This window comes from Amblyomma maculatum, chromosome 4 (assembly GCF_055883805.1).
Source record: "Amblyomma maculatum isolate TAMU_Amacu chromosome 4, ASM5588380v1, whole genome shotgun sequence".
In the NCBI taxonomy this organism is placed as follows: domain Eukaryota; kingdom Metazoa; phylum Arthropoda; class Arachnida; order Ixodida; family Ixodidae; genus Amblyomma; species Amblyomma maculatum.
The window spans coordinates 90157804-90179516 of NC_139347.1; the positions used below are offsets into that span (position 1 = coordinate 90157804).

At 43.4% G+C, this 21713-nt stretch overlaps 1 protein-coding gene across 1 annotated transcript in view; it reads right to left on the reverse strand.

Moving 5' to 3' along the window:
• The window catches only part of nwk (FCH and double SH3 domains nervous wreck), a 170721-nt gene that overhangs the window by 82760 nt on the left and 66248 nt on the right, over positions 1–21713 (reverse strand). Inside the window, exons 7-13 of the mRNA XM_084600355.1 lie at positions 20349–20412; positions 18109–18237; positions 13260–13382; positions 11801–11896; positions 8625–8777; positions 7149–7229; positions 2937–2988 (exon numbers count right to left, since the gene is read on the reverse strand). Coding sequence (XP_084456481.1) covers positions 2937–2988; positions 7149–7229; positions 8625–8777; positions 11801–11896; positions 13260–13382; positions 18109–18237; positions 20349–20412 — 698 coding nt within the window. The remainder of the gene's footprint in view (positions 1–2936; positions 2989–7148; positions 7230–8624; positions 8778–11800; positions 11897–13259; positions 13383–18108; positions 18238–20348; positions 20413–21713) is intronic.

Sequence of the window (21713 nt, forward strand, 5' to 3'; positions counted from 1 at the left end):
CTTCCCCAGGCTGATGCGCACTCTCGCTTGCTCCGACAGGGCTGTTTGTTCTGACATTGAGATGAAATCGGCTCCTTAGGATTTGTCAACAACCGTACAGAGTAGGCTGCACCCCGAAGGCGCGCGGAATTCCGCGCGGACTGAATGGAAGAGCTCCGTCACAGGGGACCGGGATTCTGGGAGCACTTTCCGCAGAACCCGTGAGATGCGCAGCACTTTATCGGAGGCGTTGACCCACCTGGGTTTATATATATTGAGGGTATTTGAAATTCCAATTGCTATTCCTTAAGAATAAAAACTAAAAAGCGTGAGTCCGAAACAGTATTCCGTGCACTTTCCAGATGTTGTAAAAGCAAATAGCGCCAAATGACAAGACTAGCTCTGCAACACACTTAGATGCAATTCCAGATGTTGCTTCATTATTTTACGATGCTGCTCTGCGTATATATATATATATATATATATATTTTCCGCTTCCTTTCAAAGATTTCGCGCCTTCCAAATAATCTGGAATTCCATTTCGAGCAACCACATATCAGGCTGGGAATCAAGAACAGGTTAATGAAGTAGCGTGCAGAAATTCGCGGCAGAAAATGGTGAAATGGCTGCGCCGCATTGAAGAGAACTGGTATTTGCTGGCATGGCATTGATGAAAACTGATTATGGTTAGTATAGAGGGCACAATAAGATGACACGGTGCTGATGCTGAAGATGCTGAAGAGAATCTTGTCTCTTGAAATGATATCTTGCTCTCGCTGATAACGGGTCCGTATGATCGGTTGATATGCAATCTATAAATTTGTTTTTTAGCTGTTTGCGTTGAATTATTTGTCTTGAAAGTCCATTCTGCGTAGTTTCTTTCCATTGCCACGCATTCATCCTCCGGGTTTTTCTTGTTTATTGTTGCAGTTTTCTTATTATTTTCTCTTGTATTCGCAACTAAATTTACTTTCTTCATTTGATCATGCACCTGCAATACTTGGTTTTGGTTTGGTTTGTGGTGTTTAACGTCCCAAAGCGACTCAGGCTATGAGAGACGCCGTAGTGGAGGACTCCGGAAATTTCGGCCACCTGGGGTTCTTTAATCTGCACTGACATCGCACAGCACACTGGCGCCTTGCTTTTCGCCTCCATCGAAAAGCGGCCGCCGAGGCCGGGATTCGATCCCGCATCCTTGGGAACAGTAGTCGAGCGCCGTAACCACTGAGCAACCCCGGCGGGGCACCTGCAATACTACAGCTACAAATTAGTATTTAAAAAGAGACACGAGAAGTTATGTTGTTAAACGAAAAGCACCGTGGTCTGCATTTACCCTCATGCGGTATGGTACAATCCCTTGCGCCATCCTCCCTCTCCTCCACCGAATTCAGCAATTTTTATTTTCACTGACACTTTTTCGTCAGGGAAAAGGTGGCGGCATGTTTAAGGAACTTACATGATTATTTGAAACAAAAAAGAAAAAGAGAACAGCAATGCACGAATCCATGAATAAAGTAAGATTTATGCAACAATTTCAGGAAAACACAAACAAACACATATGCTTGCTTTCATGAAGACATACGGCAAAGCAATTTACTAAACTTACTGGGACTGTGAGAGGTCAATACACCTTTTAAAAACTGCTGTCTAGAGCAAGGAGAATGTTGGCTGAACTATTCGTTCCTAAAGCTCCAGTTCCGCAGCAGTTACGAGGAACAAGAATGACGGAGAAAGTATACGGTCGCCTGTTACGGAGACAGACGAGCCGGAATCCGTGTTGTTGAAAAGAGTGGCGATGGCATAAAGAAGCTGGAGCGTTACACAGAGTTGCCGGCAAGTCAGCTCGGTGAAATACTGCGCAAGTTAATTGTAACGGCGGCGCTACAGCGCGAAGTTCATGCGTACTGATGCATTCTCATTGGAATTCTCAGTGGGAGCCCATTCTATTCAGCTTGCTTTGGTATGTATGTCTATTCATCAGGCGTTGAAATGCTCAGCAGCCGCGCACGCAGACGTACACACATTTTTTCTCACAAGACTGGTTTGTCTCAAGTAACGCCCAAAAGTGGTTGCCTACTCAAAAGGGCAACACTTTCTCTCTGTCCAAGCGAGGGAAAACCTCCTTTGTTTGTGGAAGGCGTAGTGACTCATTTAAGTGGATCTAGGCTACAGAGCCACTGTTGAGCGGTGGCGCGTTTGTCGTAACGTCCGCGGCACCCTTCCGGACGCAAGCGTTGTCGAGGGAGACGCGCTTGCAACCTGGAGAGGAAGCAAGCAAGCGCCTCTGATGGGAACCGCACAGCCATCAATCTCGTTGCCGCTCTCGTGCTTGCTTGGAGGGAGGAGAGCGCAGTTTCCCCGGCATGCGTACTCGTTGCATGTACGCCGAGTCTCTCAGCTGGGCTGCAGGGCGCGTCGAAGTCCGGGAGGCGAGAACGAATAAAGGAATGAAGGAACGAGCGAACGGGTTTGACGCGGTGAATTTATCTGTTCCTTTGCCCTCCCATGGGTTGCTTCTTTCTCAATATACTATATAGTAGGCAGCCAGCCAGCCACTTCGGCTTGGGGCTTCACTGCTTGCTCGAGTCAAAAGTCACGTTCCCCCGTGGGCTGCAGTGGCTGGCTGGCTGGAGCATATTTCTCCAATGGCAGCGCGCTAACCAGGCCACAGAACGTGGCCGACGGTAAACGAGGCGGCGCGCGTTATCGGGGCGAAAAGCGAAGAAGAAAGTGTAGCGCTTTTGCCCGGCATTCGCAACTGCATTCTGGCCTGCTGCAACGCAGCGGGTGCAAGCAAAACGAATCGGTGGCAGCACCCGAAACCGAAGCGAACGTCCTTCGAGTGAACACCAGCCTGAGAATAAGCCGGGCAGCTGAGACAAAAGAGAAAAGGAGAGAGCGATGAAAAGAAAAAAAGTGAGGGAGAAAATGTAGGAAAGAGAAGAAAGAAGACTCACCGCCACCTTCTCGCAGGGCTTCCAGACGTGCCTCGGCTTTCAATTTGCTCGTCTGTAGGAAAAAAAACAAAACAAAAGGCGCGCAGAGTGGCGGAGCTGAGCGGGAGACGTCGACTCGAAGAGCCATCGTCCCTAGAGGCTTACAGGGAAACAAATCAGACGAAAGAATCCCTCGTGACCCTCGTGACCTTTCCGTTTGTTGTTACCGTTAATATGGCACAGCGGACCGCCATTTTTTTTTTTTTTAGACAAAAACCACATATTCTGACAAATACATTCGGACTGTTTGGTGGTTTCTTGTGCTACGAGGACATGTAGAGGACGTATATTATATCCAGCAAATGACCTACTGATATCACGGCAATTTATTCATGGAGAACCTAATCAATTAATTATAAAGTACGAGTGGGATAATAACTGAACTTTGAATGAGGGCACAATAAATAGATCCCAATAGCATACAATATTATATTAAAGGTTTTCTATTATTATCAGTGTTGAAGCAACGATTCTTTATGCAATAATGCTAAGACAAAGTTAAAAATTTACATTTAACGCTTCCTTTTGTTTGCAAAACATTGACAAAATTTTTCGATAAAACTAAACAATAATGTTAGTAATAAATATCTGTATAACCTATTGTAACTTAGCAAATAATACAATTTTATATTTGAAAAATTTATAGCATGTTGTATGTAGAACTAAAAATTACCATAAATGCAAGCGCAGTTATAACATGCAAATCACATATGAAGCTTATACTATTAAATTTTCACTGTCTATGTCAAAACAGTTACGTGCTATAACAGACGTCAAGACAAAACTCTTGATTAATATAGCAAACACCGTTAGCAGCCACAGGTAATACATATATACTTCAAGAATTCTTTTAAAAGCTCTACGTGTTAGCTATTCGCCACAAACTACTTTCGTAGCACTGCTCATTGGTAGCACATTTAAGCATTGGGCCGCTTCAATAAAATAATCATGTATGACAACTGCTATCGCAATTTCTGTGATATATAATCGTATATGACAATGTAATATAACAACAGCTGGCTTGGTCCTGCAGTGTTGTTGTATCAACGTTATTTTGATCGCAAGGGGGAAACAGCGCAAGCTAAACACGGACAAAACCAACTAGCCCGCAACGTTTTGTTCAAGTTATTTTGATCCTGCTCAGTTGTTTATAAATGCTATAATAATGTTAGAATTACGTTTAAAAATATATTACCATCATTGTATTATCATTTTGCTCAAAGAAAGGAAATAATGTTATTATAACTCTTAAGTGCTACTTGGGATAGGCCGTATGAGTACATCTGTATAGCTGCTTGATTTGAGCCCCGTGGGATGTGTTTCAGGTTAAAAAGAATGGGCGTTTTCATCTCAAGCAATGCCGGAAACGGAAGCGGCAATGCGATGAAAGACCGAGTGTAATATCTCATAGTAGTTCACCACCGAACGAGGTAAACGCTCGCCTGTCTCAGAAGGGGCGAGGGTGAATAATTCTTATTTTTAAACTCTAGTAGGGTACAACTTAAACAAAAACAGTAGTTGCTAACTATGAGCCATGGTAAGCGGCGTGTGCATTACTCTGCGGAGCAATACACGAAATCAGCTCCATCGCAGGGGGGTCTCTATAGTGGCTCGAGCACAGGTGGAAAGGGAAATAAAGAGCGAGAGAGAAAGAGGCTGGTGGTCTGCCTCGCACATCGTTTTATGCAAATTTAAAGGGAGAAATCATTTTTCTCCTTCCCGGGTTTTAGAAAATATGTCAATGGCGTCCTAGTAAACGTATTGAGAAATTGCCTGAACAACAGAGAAGGAATGTTCTGACAACCATCGTCAAGAAAAAAAGATGGCAGCCTGCTTCGTATTTATGCAGTCTCTATACAATATTCGAGCGCAGAGGGGCCTCGGACTCCTCTTAAATGCTGATGGAGGGTCTCAGACCCCCCGAGATCCCCTGACTTTAAGCCATGTCCGCACATGTACATGCTGCCGTGAACATACCTGCGCTCAAAATGCAGCCTCTAAGTGAGAAAACACGGTTCCATCCTTCGCATCTCCAAAGCATGTTGCTTTTGAGAATATAAAATTGCAGCAGTAAATGATTGCCACGAAAATTTAGCACAACTTGCCTATATTTTCCATTGCTGCCAGAGAAAGGGACTATATCCGCGTCAAGCAAGCCAACCAAAATTTGCGTGTTGGTGGCGCCATCTCGTGAGCGCAAAGAAAATGCATTTCGCACTTCTCGGTGGTGGACTGCACCGCAATGCAGACATGTTAGGCATAAAGCAAACCCTAAAGAATAAGCCGAAGGCGCATATGCGGATATAGGCTTTTGCAGCAGTGTCTCTAGATTGAACTGTTTAAGAGTACCAGCCACTACAGAAGAAAAACCAGGGGGCAAGGATACACGAAATGCCTACAAAAAGAATATTGCCAGCGAGAAAGGGGGTTTACCGCATTGGGATGTCTGATATTCGGAGCCAAGGTCAATGCAGGTTGCCCGGTGTGTTAGAATAAGAGATGAGGCATTTAAAATACTTTCTCTCAGCGTAACTGAGATATGAACAGTTGCGCACGTATTCCAGTACGTGTCATGATGAAAGAACACGCTGTACTTTTAATAATTAAGCTTAAAAGGCAACGATAACACTCGGCCAATGCCAGTTTGTGTTTTTCCTACATGCACAAATGCATCCCTTACTGCCATCTTCTGAAAAGCTGTCCCAAGGGTGCACAAAACAAGCATTCGCAGCTGTTTAGAATTTTTTTTTTAACTGCACCTCCTGAAACTTTAATACATAAATTGCAATTTATGTATTAAATATGTAATTTATAATGAAACTTAACTTTAATGTCCACACATGTATTCTAGCCGCACGAAGCGGGTAAAGAAGGTGATCATGTCATATTATTTTTGAGCGGTCGCGCTACTCATTCACAAGAAATGAAGACAGCAGCTGAGGCAACAGGAGGACAGCAAATGACATAGGATTAGCGTTCGGAGGAAAAAAACGCTCAAGAACATCGCGACACGCGTTAGTCTGAACTCCAGTATCAACCACGGCTTTGTAAGTGCGAGCGCTTCCAAAGCGCGGCTTTTTATGCAGCTGCGACGATCTTGAATCCTTCTTCTCTTCTTGTTCTCCTTTGCAGCGGCGATATCACTAATTACACCCGCAGGAACAGCTCACATCAACTTGATGTCTGCAGTTAATAATTCACTGCAATGCCGTCTGCAGTCTGAATCGCTACTTCTCCGCGCTTGTCAGGAAACTCCGGTTAGGCACGTCGGAAGTGTCTGGAGTCATAAACCAAACTGCGTGCTTAATTAAGACGATTTTTTGTTCCTGTCTCTGTCTCGCCTGTTGCCAGTTCTTCGTAATATTAAGCCGCAACGACTGCAATTTCATTTTTATTAGTTTCGGGCTGCCAGTACAGGCCTGGATAAACGATTATCTGCATGGATTTTCTCAAAAGTTTGCGCTTCTATCCTCCCTCCCCTCGACGTGCGCGGCATTTCCCCGGTGAAATAATTACTGCTCGCAGAATCTTCTACATTTACTGCCTAGGGTTTCGTTCGCGCTCTAGTTAGAAGGCATAATGAATGAGAAGCATGCAGTACTTATCCTTAGGCACGATAAACAGATTGTAAGATAAAAAGTTCACCTGCTAACGGTGGTTATGAGCCTTGACTGTACAAGGAAGAAAGACTATTTTTAGCTGACAGCGAAGTTAATTAGTTGAATTTCAAGAATGTGCTTATCCTTAGACGTGATAAACAAAATAAACAGTTCCTCGGCTAACGATGGTTATGAGCCTTGACTGTAAGGATGCGAGACGAGTATTTTTAGCTGATAGCGAAGATAATAATTTGGATTTCGAGAAGCGCGGTAAAAGAAGCGGAGTCCGTCCCTGCAAAGTTCCCTAGCGGGGCACGCTATTTTTTAGGCTAGCTTGGAAGACAGGATAACAGGCACATCATGACAGGAAACAGGGAGTTCGCAACACGCCGGTCCCACAGGTCCTGTCGCCTTGCCTGAAGTACACCGTTGCATCATCTGTCGCCTATCGTGCACTGACACTTGGTATGTCATCGCAGGAAGGCAATGCAAGTGTTAAAGAGTGGGTTTTGTGAATAAGAAAGTGATGCGCGCTATCACCGTATGCGATGGAACTTAGGCGATGGATGCTTACCTCGGCCTTACGGATGGAGTTGCGGATGTCTTCGAGTTTCTGTTCTACGTCTTCCTGTTCACCGGTTGCTGACTCCATGGTCTGCGCAAAAATCCAAATAAAGACCAGTTTTATTATTCGATAATTCGTGCTTTCTCAATAGGGAGCGATACACGCTTGCAGAAAAAAGCATAATCATGACTTCTATTATTCCTATGCGAATATAGAACATGGGAATATGGAACACTGAAACGTTAATGCTTCTTTTTTTATTTCGGTAAATCGCTGATAGACTGTTCTGAATGTCCATTTTTTTATGTTTCGGGAAGGTTACAAGTAAATGTTAAAATAGAAATTTCATGACCTCTTTACCTTAATTAAACAATTAAACAACATATGCAACTTCTGAGCAAAAAAAAAAAAATCGGTAAATACACTTAAGATTGCTTACATGCGGCAATGCGAAAGCATGACCTTTTGTGGCTGCAATGCAGATGTAGATGTATCTACATAAATTTACTTACTGGTGAAAGTTGCCGAGTTTGCATCTTCTAGTAGTAATAGTAGTTGGTTTGCTTTAGACATGTTATGTGTATTTCACGCGATGCGTTGTTCGACGCCAAGAGGAAAATAATTTCCAACGATCTCTTTCTCGTACGCCACTATGTCCTAATTGTCATTAAAGTAGCAGTCGCGAAAGTAGTCATCGCGACTGCACCTGTTTCTTGTAGACGTTTTGTAGACGGTTTGTAGATGGTTGTAGACATGGCAGAGGGAATGCCACCTGGCCCAATCTCCGCGCTGGATGGATTGATGGATGTAAGGAATATAGGAGCGTCCCCTTTGAAACGGGGTGGTAGCAGTTGCTATCATGCTCATTCCCCCCCCCCCCCCCATATATCTTAATATACCATCATTCTATTTATTGAATTTTTCTTTCTACATTACTAACATTATGTCACCTTTCTGCTTTTAAGCCATCAATCGTCCAATCGTTTCGAACAGAAGGCGTTTGAAAAGAGAGGCACTTCTGTAATGTTTTTCCCGTTCATACCATCATCACAATAAGTACTGAATTATCGAGCATAAGCAAATATTCTATATCATCGGGGAACCAAAGGTTGAGGGGGAGCCTTAGTTCGTAAGCCAAGCTACTGTTTCGACAAGGCACTTGTCTGCGTCGAAATGTATTTGGCTTGGCTCAGGAACTGAGGCTCCCCTCCCCCCTTCAGTTCTCTTTTGCACCATGTAGCCATCTTCCTCTCGTTCAATCGGGAACCAAGAAAGACAGGGACGTCGAATTCGGTTAGAACTGATATTAGGGGTCGTTGCCACGGGATCCTGTCTTTTTTTATATGAAATGAGCAAACGCTGCTGACAGGTCGCGGCATGCGAACAGCGACCTCCTTCCATTTTACAGAGTAAGGCCTACAAGGCAAGAAAAGGAGAGTAAATTCGGAGTAAATCCGTCACAGTCTTCTCTCGGTTACTCCTCACCTTCTCTCCCTTGGCTATTTGCCCGAGCAACCTGTTGAGCTCCTTGTTGGCGTCCCGCAGGGTGCGGCAGTCCTTCATGAAGGCCGAGGCCCACTTCTTGGCTTCCTTGCCCAGGCAGATGTCGGCGTGGTGCTCCACGCAGATGGTACGCACCTGCGCCACCCGCACCGTCAACCGCGCAGTGCATTCCCCTTCTGAGGTTCCTAGCCCTACTTTGCACAATTAATACACCCCTCTTCCAATTTCAGAGGGTACCCTGTCGGCTGACTGGGACAGGACACTTTAGTTACTGTTTTTCGAAAAAAAAAAAAAAGGCTACCCGAAGAGATCCAGTAAGACGTGATGTTGGGCTAGTCGGTTCATGGTTATAACAAAACAGAACTGCGCGAAGGCAACGGGACAAGAAGGCACGAATACACACACACAAAGCGCAGACTCTTGACTGGCATGTTGACAGAGCAATGAGGTTGACATAGCTGGTTGCCGTTATAACCATGAACCGACTAGCCCAACATCAGTCTTACTGGATTACATTTCTTCTACTCTGGGCTCTACCACTACCACTCCTCCTATCAACAAGAGACAAACGGCAACCACCTATGTCAACCTCATTGCTCTGTCAACATGCCAGTCAAGAGTCTGCGTTTTGTGTGTGTGTATTCGTGCCTTCTTGTCCCGTTGCCTTCGCGCAGTTCTGTTTTGTTATAACCGAAGAGGTCACCTTACATAGTATACGATATATGCGGCAGCGCTAATGACTGATGTTGATAAGCTTCTCTTGTGGGCCGTCTTTCGCACGCATGAGCTTTGCCGCTCCCCTAATTACTATTGCTTTAATTTTAGTTTCTATCGTTCCAAACACACTCATTAGATACAGTCATAGGCTACCGCACTGTATGAGAGACCACCGGTCATAAAGTGCCGCTTTAGACAAGCCGTATACCTAACACAGGATCGGAGGGTTATAAAAGGCTGGATTCCGATATCACCCTCCCACCTCCCAGACGTAACCTGAGTAGCAGCGACTGGTAACTACGTGCAGCTCACGTGCTCTAGTGACGTCACAGCATGACCAATCAGCGCAGGGCCATGTCACTGGCATCTCCACCTGCCAGTAACTCCCGAGATCTTTAGCTCACAACGCCGACCTCGACAACACTGGCGTCGAAATTTCTGTTGGGTGAGGCCTTTAACGCTATCGCGTTAAGTTATGGCGGCTATACAACGCACAACTGCTATGCTGCACAGTTACTGCCACCGCCACACGAAATCTTCACATCACAAGCTGTGAACAGCTGAAGCCTTATATTTGTCTCGCCAACGCTGATGTTTTCAGTGCGTCCATGAACTGAATTCTGGCAAGGTGCTTTGCCTGAGGTAAATTCCGCTTTACGTAGCAGTAATGTGACACAACCTTGATCACGCTGAACAGGCGCCAGTATGTGCAAGCCGAGCAGCTTGCTCTAAGATGGCTGTGCTCAGTTGAAAGGACGCTTTGTTAAAGGCATATCACTGAAACTCGAACTCAGGACCTCCCGCATACGATACGCATTAGAAGATGTAGGGCCCCGGTGATGTAAAATGAAGGTTGTTATGCGCTTGCAACATACTTGCAAAGCTGTACACACCTACGACACGCTCAGCTGACTGCTCAGTACTCTGCCCCTGGGTCGGCAATGATTTTGTCAAAAGTCATTCGCCTCTTTCAATATGTGTTGCTGTATTCTAGACTAGACGCTTGCATCACGTCAACAGCTCTCTCTTCTCTTAAACTGTTATCAAAACGTGCAGTTCGTTGCTGTCGAGATACAGGCGCTGTAAAGATGGGAAAATTTGTCTGGTCATCTTGTACAGCCCCCGATTCTCTCCCTCCCGAACCGCAAAAAAAAAAAAAAAAAAGACACTCCGTCTACTTTTATTGCTATTGAATGTAGGAATTAGCGGCTCAGTAGCCCATGAGAGATGCCGTAGTGGATTGCTTTCGACTGATTTCGACCACTTGGGCCTCTCTAACGTGTTCCGACATTGCATAGCACGCGGGCGGACTAAGTGCTTAGGAACTGGCCCCAAGATTTTACCTTATGTACCGACCGACACTCCTATTCCCAGTTCCATTAACTAGCTTGCTTCGAACTCTGATGCGTAAAAATGGTTCACCGTAGCGGTAGAACATACTGGCTGTTGCGTAGGTCCGAACACGCCGAAGACAGTTATCTCGGTCTAACCGCGTTCCTGCGCTCGAGCTGAAACTTCGCACTGAAATGTCATTTTGCGGTAATTTTCGTTTTATGTTGTGCTGAGATGGTGTACTTACCTGACTTGGTAAGTATTACTTATTAAATCCTTACCTTCTGCAGCGACAGTTGAACAAAACAGCAAGCATAACGCAACAGCTCTACCGACAGAGCCATCTAGTACATGTCAGTGGAAGTATTTGCCTCAGCCATCAGAGGAAAATTATTTGAATCATTATTTGCAGGCTTTCCAGATTATTTGAGTAGCATTTGACATCGTCTATGCTTCGAAAATTCCCGCAGATTTCGCGCAGATACACTTCAATCTTATATAATAACTACTCCCTATTGGATAGCCAGGTATTTTTATACTTCAAAGTTTCTTTTACACCCCCCCCCCCCCCTTTTTTTTTTTTTTCTTTTACGACTATACCTTTACAAGTTCTCATTAAATATACTACCTAAAATCCTTGAACTCTCAAATAAATCCCGATAATTAGATGTCAAGCAATTTAACGAAATTCGCAATAATAAAAAGTGTAATACGACATAATAAATATTACTCAAGCGGCTTCAGTTCTATATACTGCAATGAATTTTGAAAACCATAGTTTTCTTTCTTAAAACGAACAAACTGCGGCGTTTTTGTCACGGCACGATACAATTTGAATACTCCCGTATTTCATAGATTACCTGTTCCTATTTTAACAGAAATGAAGAAAGGAAAAGCGCTGCTATGTTGATAGGCAACGTATGTGCGAGCACTGAATTCCTGAGATTGATCAGCGATGAAATATCAGACAGACGGGCAAGCCGCATGATAGCGCCACCGACCATTGGGTGCAGGCTATTGCGGGCCCGCAGTCTTATCGACCTCTTCGAAAATAACTCCGGCCTTGCCATGTGCGACACAACAGAAGAGAAAACAGACAGCCTCCGCACCTGGTCGTTGTCACACGGGTCAAACTCGTACTTAATGGGCTTTCCCAGGACCTGGTTTTCTTGTAGGAAGCATTCCGCCGTGTACTGCCGCGTAATCTGCAAGGATATTGGGACATGAGGGGAAAAATGATAGGAGAAAAAAAAAAAAACATCAATAAGAACTTGGTAAATATTCCGGTATCTTTCGGCTTTACGGCAAACACAAGAATGAAATAACAATGGGGGTCGTAAGCAACTATAATTCGTAATTTACAGGGGCCCAGGCACGGATCCTTTTTCGCAGGGTGGAGCAACTGCGAATCCGTACCTAGCAATATTAAATCGTTCATGCGCAGAACCTAATAAGTAGGGTGAAGGGGCCATTTCTCATTCCGAATTCACATATTCTAATTTTCGCAATTGACCGTACGGTTCCCTTTGAATACGGTAGCCGAATGATGAAATGCCTTACCACATGTTATTAGTCATGACGTCAAAGCAGGCTGGTATGAACGGTCGAGAACAATGTTATGCATGGCAAGAATTACAACATATTCCTGCATCAGATTATCAAAATTATTCGCACAACTTACGTGTGATCATTTGCTATCTTTATGGCCCAGACATGCGAGGAATATCAATAGCAAGGTGCCCGCGTGACGAAGCCTTTTTTGTGAAGTTATAAAAAGAGAAAAAAAAAATCAATTTAGTGTCTATGTATTACACATAATATCCTTGATTAAATATATATATATATATATATATATATATACATTTTCAAGTTCGTATGACTTGAGATAGCTGCAAAAAAAAAAAGGATCATAAGAAACCTGCAAAGAAATATCTTGACAAACGCTGCTCTTAGGGAAACTCTGCCGGCTTTTATTTGGATGCTCCAGTAGAGGAGATAAGGATGAAGCCGCGCTAGAGATTTAGTGCATAAATAGAAAGTTCTAGGGTATTATTCATCCCGAGAGGGTTGAAAGAAATGCCAGTGCATTTCTATAATAGCGCTGACGTGTGATAGCGTATCAATCGACTAAGTTTGAGAAGCCCATGCAGGGACACGAAAAAAAAAAAAAAAAGTTTTGGCTACTCTTTCCTTTTTCTTATAGTCTTCGCCAACACCAACGTTTAAACAACATGTGTCAATTCATAGAATACAAAGTAATTAACAATCTGATAAAGTTTCCGTTCAATTTATTTGTAGTTGACAAGACAAATATTCTTAAGTAGCCTAAAGAATATTCAATATTAGGTAGACAACGCTTCTTCGTGCGACTCATAGGAACTGCTCCAATTACATCTAAGGGCAAAAAGTTCACACGAGTCATCCCGCACGAGCAAATATGCCACGTATCATAAATTAAAGGAACTCCTTAATTTATGATTTTTGCTGGCCGGAGTACCTCAAGGAATGCGTTCTAAGTATTAGTTCAAGGATCGTAGCGCGAACGTGTAAAGAACACGTGCAACTCACGTGGCCAGCATCTTCGAGGATTCTGGAGAACGACGAGTTGCAAGCCGCCACCGTGAGTAGCTCAGTGCGGCTCATGAGCTGGATGTAGTCTTTCACCTTCTCCGAGACATCGCAGTCTAGAGACTGTAAGCCGCGAGGCGAGGGTGAAAGGGATGGTGAAAGCGAGATATTAATTCCTCTGCTATTGAGATGCACCATAATACAAGTCAAGCATTTTACAACAGGAGTATTTGTGGCAGTGCAATAAATACAGTATCGTAAATCACGTAAAATGTAGCGTGATTGCTTGCTCGATAGATATTAATCTCAGGACTGGCAATCAAAGCTCTACCAGTTAGTTTTCTTGGAAAACACTTCATCGTTAGCGCGTTGACAACTTGGCTTGCGGAGAACTCCTGCTTTTCTAACCACGCCGAAATATGTTCCAAGCGGGGAAAAGTAGCTGCGACCACCGTGATACAAATTTTCTACTGGAGTGTGTTCCACCATTTTTATAAGTTAAAAATAAAATATTACTTTGTTGAAAATAATGACAAAAAGAAACAATAAAGTGTTGAAACCTTATTAAATGCTGGCACAAATGCGTCATTTATGACTGCATTCCTCCGATTTGCCAAATGTACAATCGCGCTTCTTCAGTTCCGTTACAGTCACGCTGCATCGTGAAATTGCATTTCTCTAGAAAAAAAAAATCTAAAAGTTTCATCTCCTTTATTTCTTCAGATATTATATACCTGTATTTGTTATTTTGCATCTGGAAAGCCTAAAACATCTTTGTTAAATTTATAATGGGATGTTTACAACCTCAACCGCCATCACGGATGCTGCACGTTTCAAGGAATTCTTCAAGGTGACCATAAAGATAGATAAGGTATTCACATATGCACCCTTAGACAGAGTAGAAACGTATAGACTTCTTTCGTAATGATGTAATGATCGCTTGAATGATTAAACATTATTACGAGGCATCGTACGCATTGAAATACGTTTCGATATGCCATCATCGAAACGTATTTCAATATTCTGCGCGCTGCGCATCGTGACTGTGCCGTAGGAAAGCACGCTTCTCCTTCTGTGAAACGAAATACTATTTCATGATTCAGTTCTTTTTTTTTTTTTTTCCTTGCGATTAGCCATGCCTCGCCTTCAGTACAGAAGCCGGTCACTGACGTTGCTGATTTAAGTGTCGGTCATGACGTCACAAGCCGAAGCTGCCAATGGAACAAGAGGAAATTATCAATCATGGAGAGCATTATTGTTATTAAAATGCACTGCCTGGGATGTTTTCATTAACGGACAGTACCGCGGCGGCCCCGCCTACTTTTTCACTGGCATCGCATGTGCCTACTATTCCCACGCACCGTTAACAAAGTAGGCAGCTTGCGAGCACCGACGAATTTTTCACCATATCTGCGCAGCACGGGCTTTGTATTTGTGTTTGGGCACGTATAAAGAACTGTTGGTTGGAAATATATTGAACAACATATCTCGGGCAAGTTGGTTAATCACGGCTGAAATCAGCACAAGCTACACAAGGGCAGTAAGGGAAGACGAGACAGATACTGCGCTAATAACTGAATATTTATTTTTCTGACACTATATACACAGCAGCGTCAAAAATACATGTACGAAGAAGCCTGGTAAATAGCCATCGGCACCAGAAATTATGCAGGAGAACCAAGATTATCAAACTTCCAAATAAGGATTGCAACTCCTCAACTAATAGGGATATGGAGGGGTTGCTGACACAATGCCCCTTAAGGCTCGCGACATTTCTTTCGGCTTCGGTTATCTCTCGCGTGGTTTTGTCACCGCCACACCTGTGCAGCATGCTCGTTCCTCAAGTCAGGAATACATGTGCTCTCTCGTCAGTGAATGCCCAGATGGCCTGAAATCCGCTATGTCACATTGTAGTTATGTTCAGACAACCCCTTATTAAGGCATCTGCCAGTTTGGTCTACTCAAGGGTGGCCCCAAGACAAAGGAATAAATACACGATGCCCAGAGCCCAGGAAACTAACCTGCCGCGATGATTTATAGTGCATCCGAAGTGCCTACGACCGATTCAATTTACGCGCTTCCACAGACTTGACAAGCGATCCGGAGCAGAAAACAGAGCGCCCATTCCAACTCATCTTCCTATTTTTCTCAAGTCATGTGAAATCCCGCGTGCGTTGAGAATGACCGCAATCTTGTTATCTTTATCACTTTTTGTCTTCTCTTTTGTTGTCATCAATGTCTCAGCCACTGATAATACGAACGCCAGCGGGTATCCAGCTTGCCTTAGTTGGCACGTTGGGTTTAGAAAGCTATCTTCTAGGTTGTGGTTGCAGGGTTCTTTTAGTGCATTTTTGAAGCATGATTTGATGAATTCGAGTGCTTTGAATATTAGCAAACAGTAGAGGAGGTTTGTTGGCCCGAGTTTCAAAGTTCCAGTTAACATTATTGGCGTTAAAATATAGTCCTAATCCTAAAACCTGTATGCAGCCATTAGTTGGCAATTCGTCTGTGGCAATTGCAAAGCGTTCATATCGCTTGAAAAATTACTAAGATATTAGAAGCTTCGGAAGGGAGGGCGTCATGTTTCGGTTCCAGTAACACGCGTTGCATATGAAGCTATGTGATGTTAAGAAGATAGTGAGAGACCGGAAAGCGTGGCGTGACATGGTCCATAGGGTCACGAAGAGTCGGACACGACTGAACGCCTGAACTGAACTGAACACGCGTTAATTGTCGACAAATATAAAGGTCTTCCTTATATTGCTGCATTGAAAGGACCTTTGTAACACGTTGTCTTACATGCCCAACTAAAGATCTCTGAGGACAGGCACAATTGATGAACCGATCATATATCGTTCTTTGGACTGAAAAGCAAACCGTTCGATTTCGCAAAGGCCGATTTTAAATAGATGGACAGTAGCTCAAGGAAGCCGGCATACGGAATTTTACAGGTCCATGCTGGTCAGTGCGGTCATTGATGCAATTGATCAAGCCATCATGAGGAATAGCGTAATCATTTATGCCACTAAAGTATCCCACCAATGTCTTTTGGAGTTTTCTTTTAAAAAGTCAACCGCAGGACCTGCAATTTTTGACAAAAACTATAGTAGCTTAAGTTGCGTTTAAAAGAATGATGCAATAGATTGCTGTCAAATCTCTGTCTCAGAAACAATGACCCGAAATGGTCAATCGACCGTATGGGCTTAAAATGAGAAAAACATTTCTAAGTACACGTATTTGTTGCTGTCCATTGCACTACACAAATCCTCAAGGCTCAGGCGTTGATACTGTTTCTTTGCTCTGTTCTTCACCCTGTTTAAGGACACATTCCTGCATTCACCGAATGTTCAACCAGTGGCCTCAAGGACTTTTTATACGCAGTGGCTTTTTTACCTGAACCGCGAAGCCTCCTTCCTTGTCCGCAGGAAGGAGATTGTCAAAACAAGACTATACAGCGTTACACAGTGGATTTTAGGCCATCTTGGCATTCGCTGCAGAGTTCGTGAATGCACTCCTCAGTTGAGAATCCAGGGTAGAACGAGAGAAAGAAGATGGCTACACAGTATGAAAGAGCATTGAACAAGGGTTGAGGCGGAGCCAACGTTTCGACAAGCGTACTTGTCTCAGCTTGCGAACTGCGGCTCCCCCTGAACCCTTGTTCAGTCTTTTTCATACTCCTAAGGTGAGCAAAGCGAGCCTGCTGCATAGGTGCGCGGTGTCAAAAACCACGCGAGGGATGATTGAAGCCAAAAGCAATGCGGTCCTTAAGGGGCAATGTGTCAGCATCCCCTCCATAGCCCTTATAGATAAAAAAATTGCGCTTTCTTATTGTGATCGGGCTATCTTCCTTATGTGTTTGATTCTTGATTCCGATGATTATTTACCAGGATTTGCTGTCCCCTTTCTTGTTTTCTTGATGCTGCTATATTTACAGAAGTGACATTAAAGTAAAAGTTCCATTGTTAGCTCTGTCTGTGTCTCTCGTCTTCCCTTTCTTGTCCTTGGGTAGCTAGCGGTGTTTTCCGACGTTAGAAATTTCCTGTACATTATATCGTGACAAAATAAAAATAGAGGAATGCAGTTGCTTCTCTCGCATTCCATGCGGTGAGCACTTGATCATGGGTGAAAAAACAGAGAAGTGAAAAGAAGGACGATTAGTTTGACGCTTACTATCTCCACCATTACCTGGGCAATCGAATTTTTTATTCTGAAAATTTTCATTAGCACATTTTTCTGTTATATCATAAGATTCTGTTATAGCGATTCTTCAATGCTCGGATCTTTCCTCGGGACTGTGCAGTTTTTTCTACATGTGCGGTGAAGAATGTACCGCACTGATTTTCTGTGGCAGTCTACGGTGCTCTATGTGAGCTAAGGAAAGACATTAAATGCAAGATTTTGTTCTCACCTCAAATTTAAGTCATTCCCATTTAAATGCTTAGAACAACCTCTTATTCCGCAGTTGCAGCATGAATAAAAATAGATGTCGAAGAAAGACTTTTCGCTCTCACTGACTGAATTCCACTTTCTCAATAAGTTGTGGAAAAAACATTTTAAATCCGGACTTTATTGTCTGATATGTGAGCGCTATCATCCTGTTTAGAGCCAGCTAAGACTAGTATTGTTTTTCATTTTTGCCTTTTGTCGTATTGTTTTTTTTTTTTTTCTAAATTGGCCTGTTGCTTTATTCATATACCCTTTGCACCACTGCCTTCGAAGGAAGTGGTAACGTAGAGAAAAACAAATAAATCAATGATGAGGAGTGTGTCTGAACACAACCTTTTTTTCTGCAGTGAATTGCAGGGGAAGGTCTGTATTTAAAAACAGAAAAGGAGAGAAAGGAGCGCACCTGCAGGATGTCGGGCAGGTCCGTATCGTAGAACCTGGTCTGATGGGCGTTGGCGGCTACCAGGGCGAGGATGTAGTCGTTGCGGGCTTTCGTCGACTGGATGTCGCATGCTTCCCGCCGAGACGAGAACTGCATGCACCAAGGAGGGACACAGAAGGCCGGCGTAAGAACGCAGTGAAAATGAGTGCCGGTAGGATCGTAGTCAGCGAGGCGAAAGGAGATTCGAGCACGGTCAGATCGAAGAATGCACATTCTCATAAGATGAATCGATTGAGCAAAGTCTCTGCCAGAATATAGATAGTGCTCCAAGGAAAGCTGCGAAATGCGGCTTAAAAACTCATCTCGTAATACATTTTGTTAGTGTGTTTCCCAATAACAGTAAACAGCAAGAACAAAAACAACAATAAATAGAAATTCTGTTATGAAATTGATTATGGTGGCGGATGATTCAGCCTTTTCATGCGGATGATTCAGCAATTATAAATTCTAATCAGCCGCGCGTAGCCTGAAATTTATCATCATCATCATCAGTCGGGCTATACCTACTGTAAGGTGAAGTCCTCCTGTCGCATATTCCTCCATTTAACCTCGTCCTGTGCTAGCTGCATCCAATTGACCTCTGCGATTTTCCTAACCTCATCTTCCGACCTAATATTTTGCATATATTTTGTAGCTAAAATAGTTCAGGAACCATATAGTTAAATTTATTGAATCTAATAAGTTCTGTATTCGAATATGTAAATATTTTCTTGGACAAAAAAAAAAAGGCAGCAGTTGCCTCTATTCATGCGAATGTTAAGAAAGCACAGAAAGGTGCCGTTTCAGCTGTACATGTACGTGACGCCGCCTAGGAGCCGTCAAGTCATGCGAAGTTGAACCGTGACCTTCGCGATCAGTTTCGGTGCAACTGCGCACTTGATCGCTGAGGCCACAGGTCTGTGACGCCGCCTGGATGCCGCCCGTCAAATGGCCTAGGTTTTGCCCTACTTAAACACGATTGAAAGTACCAGAATTTTCACATTTGTTATGGTGGGGAATTGCTGGGTTATAGCGGGTTTGCGTCATGCAGCCTGGTGATTTAAGGCGTAAGCTGTTCTAGTTTATTTTCCTCGGAAGGTTTCCCATCCAGTAAAAAAATTCTGCGGTGGCTTAGTGGATAAGACCCTCGTCTACTGAACCCGAGGTTCAAGTCCAATCGGTTTGAATTCGCGAAAATGTTTTTTTTTTTTCTTTTTTTTTTAAGTATTAAAGCGCGTCATAGTTGGACATAGTTAAGTCATAAATATCGTCACTCTCTCTGTTAGCTGGCGAACTTGAAAGACCCGTCAGGAAGAAGAGCGCGTCAGAGCCGCTATTCCGCAATTAGTTTAAATTAACCGCGCGAGGCCACGTGGTTGTGACCTCACGAATCAGAGGGATGGCACAAACAAGATCGGACGAGATTATTGGGCGGTGGTGGTGAGCGTATGAGTGAGTTCGAACTAATAAAGATCATTGTTCAAAGCGGCATCATCTGCGCACGCACACGTAGTGCGCACAGAGGCGATTTCACACTTAAACGTATTAAGTAATCCCGAAATTTCAGAGGTACAATTGACCACAGTTTTGTCCTGCTACATATTAATCTGATAAAATTTGTGGTGGTAGGATCCAGTGAAATGATGGTAGTTGCTGATGTGCGGACTTCCAAATAATTTATTATGCCCTTCGCACGGGACTGAAACTGCCACACCTCACTCGCTTCAGCCAAATCGTTCGGCACTTCATCTTTTCCAACTTTTCGAAGAGCAAAACGACATACTTGCCGTCATGAACGAGGCGTATGGCGAAACGCCACAACTAAGTGTTCAGTTATAGCTGCAAGAAGTGCTACATAGTGAACAGTAGAAACGAACGAAATTAAACTTAAAAAAGCAAGATTCATTCCAGCGACTTGTCTAATTTTCATATTTGAAATGATTAAAATGTAAACTAAAACTAAAACACAGAAACATTTGCGCGAATTAGTTGGAAAAAAATTTAGAAGAAAAATAGCAAAAGAATGCTTCTCGCAAACTCAGTCTCATCTGCGAAAATAAAAATAAATCGCGAGAAATATTTTAGAACACAAGGGTTTTCTATAAATGAGAAGACACCTAAGTCTACCTCCTTCGCTGTGTTCCAAATGCATAAAATATACCCGTTAGATAAAAAATAAAAAGGTACAAAGCCCCCAAGGCTACGCGTGATCCATTACTTACCTTTTGGCTGTTCTTTTGTAGGGAGGTGATGGACTGAAATATGCGTCCTTTCTTCTTTTTTAACCTGTAAAGAAATGAAGGAGAGGGATTTCGCTGGTCACTGTAATAGAAATGGAAAAACACGTGCAAATGTGTGAAAGTGCACGGGGATTCAGACAACCAGCAAAAGCACGACCTAATCGATTCTCGGTGCTTTCTGGGCCGCCTGGGTCTATTCCGCTGGGAAAAGGTTCTATTCAGAACTGACGAAATATCCCCATTCATAGTAGCCATGTCACGTTATTGATTGTCTTGGTTGGCGCTACGGGAGGGACTGTAATGTAATTCCTCCAAAAAGAAGGAACATTACGCTGTAATCTAAAACCAAAGAATATTTGCCGTTAACGCCCACCCAGACGGACCAGTTGACGGATGCGGCACTAGACACGTGTCTTATTCTTTTCCAGATGTCAATTATCTTATCCTTACTAGCTGCGCGAGCTGCAATGCATTGCTTAGTTTATTGGTAAATTACGACCTCTGTCTAGCGGTGATCCCGCGATCAGGGCAAGCTTTATTCAATTACGAGGTTTTGAAAAATCTTGATCACATTACAGTATAGACGTATGGCTGGCACACTGGTTGTCGATAAAATTACTTTTCGATTGATATTTACTTACTTCTGGAAAATGAAGTCAGAAATATCGACTAACCATATGCAGATTGGCATTAAAAAATGTCACCAAAGCAGCAATATTCGCATTTTCATCGCGCTTCCAGAAGTTTGTGAGCATTGTGCCTTCAGGAGGAAGTTCGCATGCACAAGATGCTCTCTTTTTTGTTATACTCTTTGTCGTGATTCTGTCCTTAACAATATGTTTTGCGCCATCTATTCCTTTGCTTTCTACAGGCCGAAGACGACTTAAACAAAAGTGGCATGCAATAGAACAGAAAACCTAAACGTTATCTTATATATGCGGAGATTGAACGTCCCCAAGCCACCAATGGTCAATGCAGGATGTCGTAACCGAGGAATGAGAACTGACTTCAGCCAACTCGAGTTTTTCAACCTGCTCTGACATTGAACAGCACACGGCCGTTTTTCGCCCTTCGTCCTTCAGCAGCAGAGATTAGATCCCGTGAGCCTGTGCCCGCCAATGGAGTGGCATAGTGACAGGGCAACGGCAGCGGGCAAAAGAAGGAATACGCGTCACCTCCATTGTGGTGACTCTGTTCTCCATATGTACACAAAGCAAAAAAGCATTAAAAAGGCCCTAAAATCTTCTTTCTATCCTGCGTTGAATTAAGCCTACTTTGGTTACGCACTTTGAAAATAAAATGTCTCCTGTAGCCTGCTTCCGTGGATGCGTAGTAGATAAGAGAAGG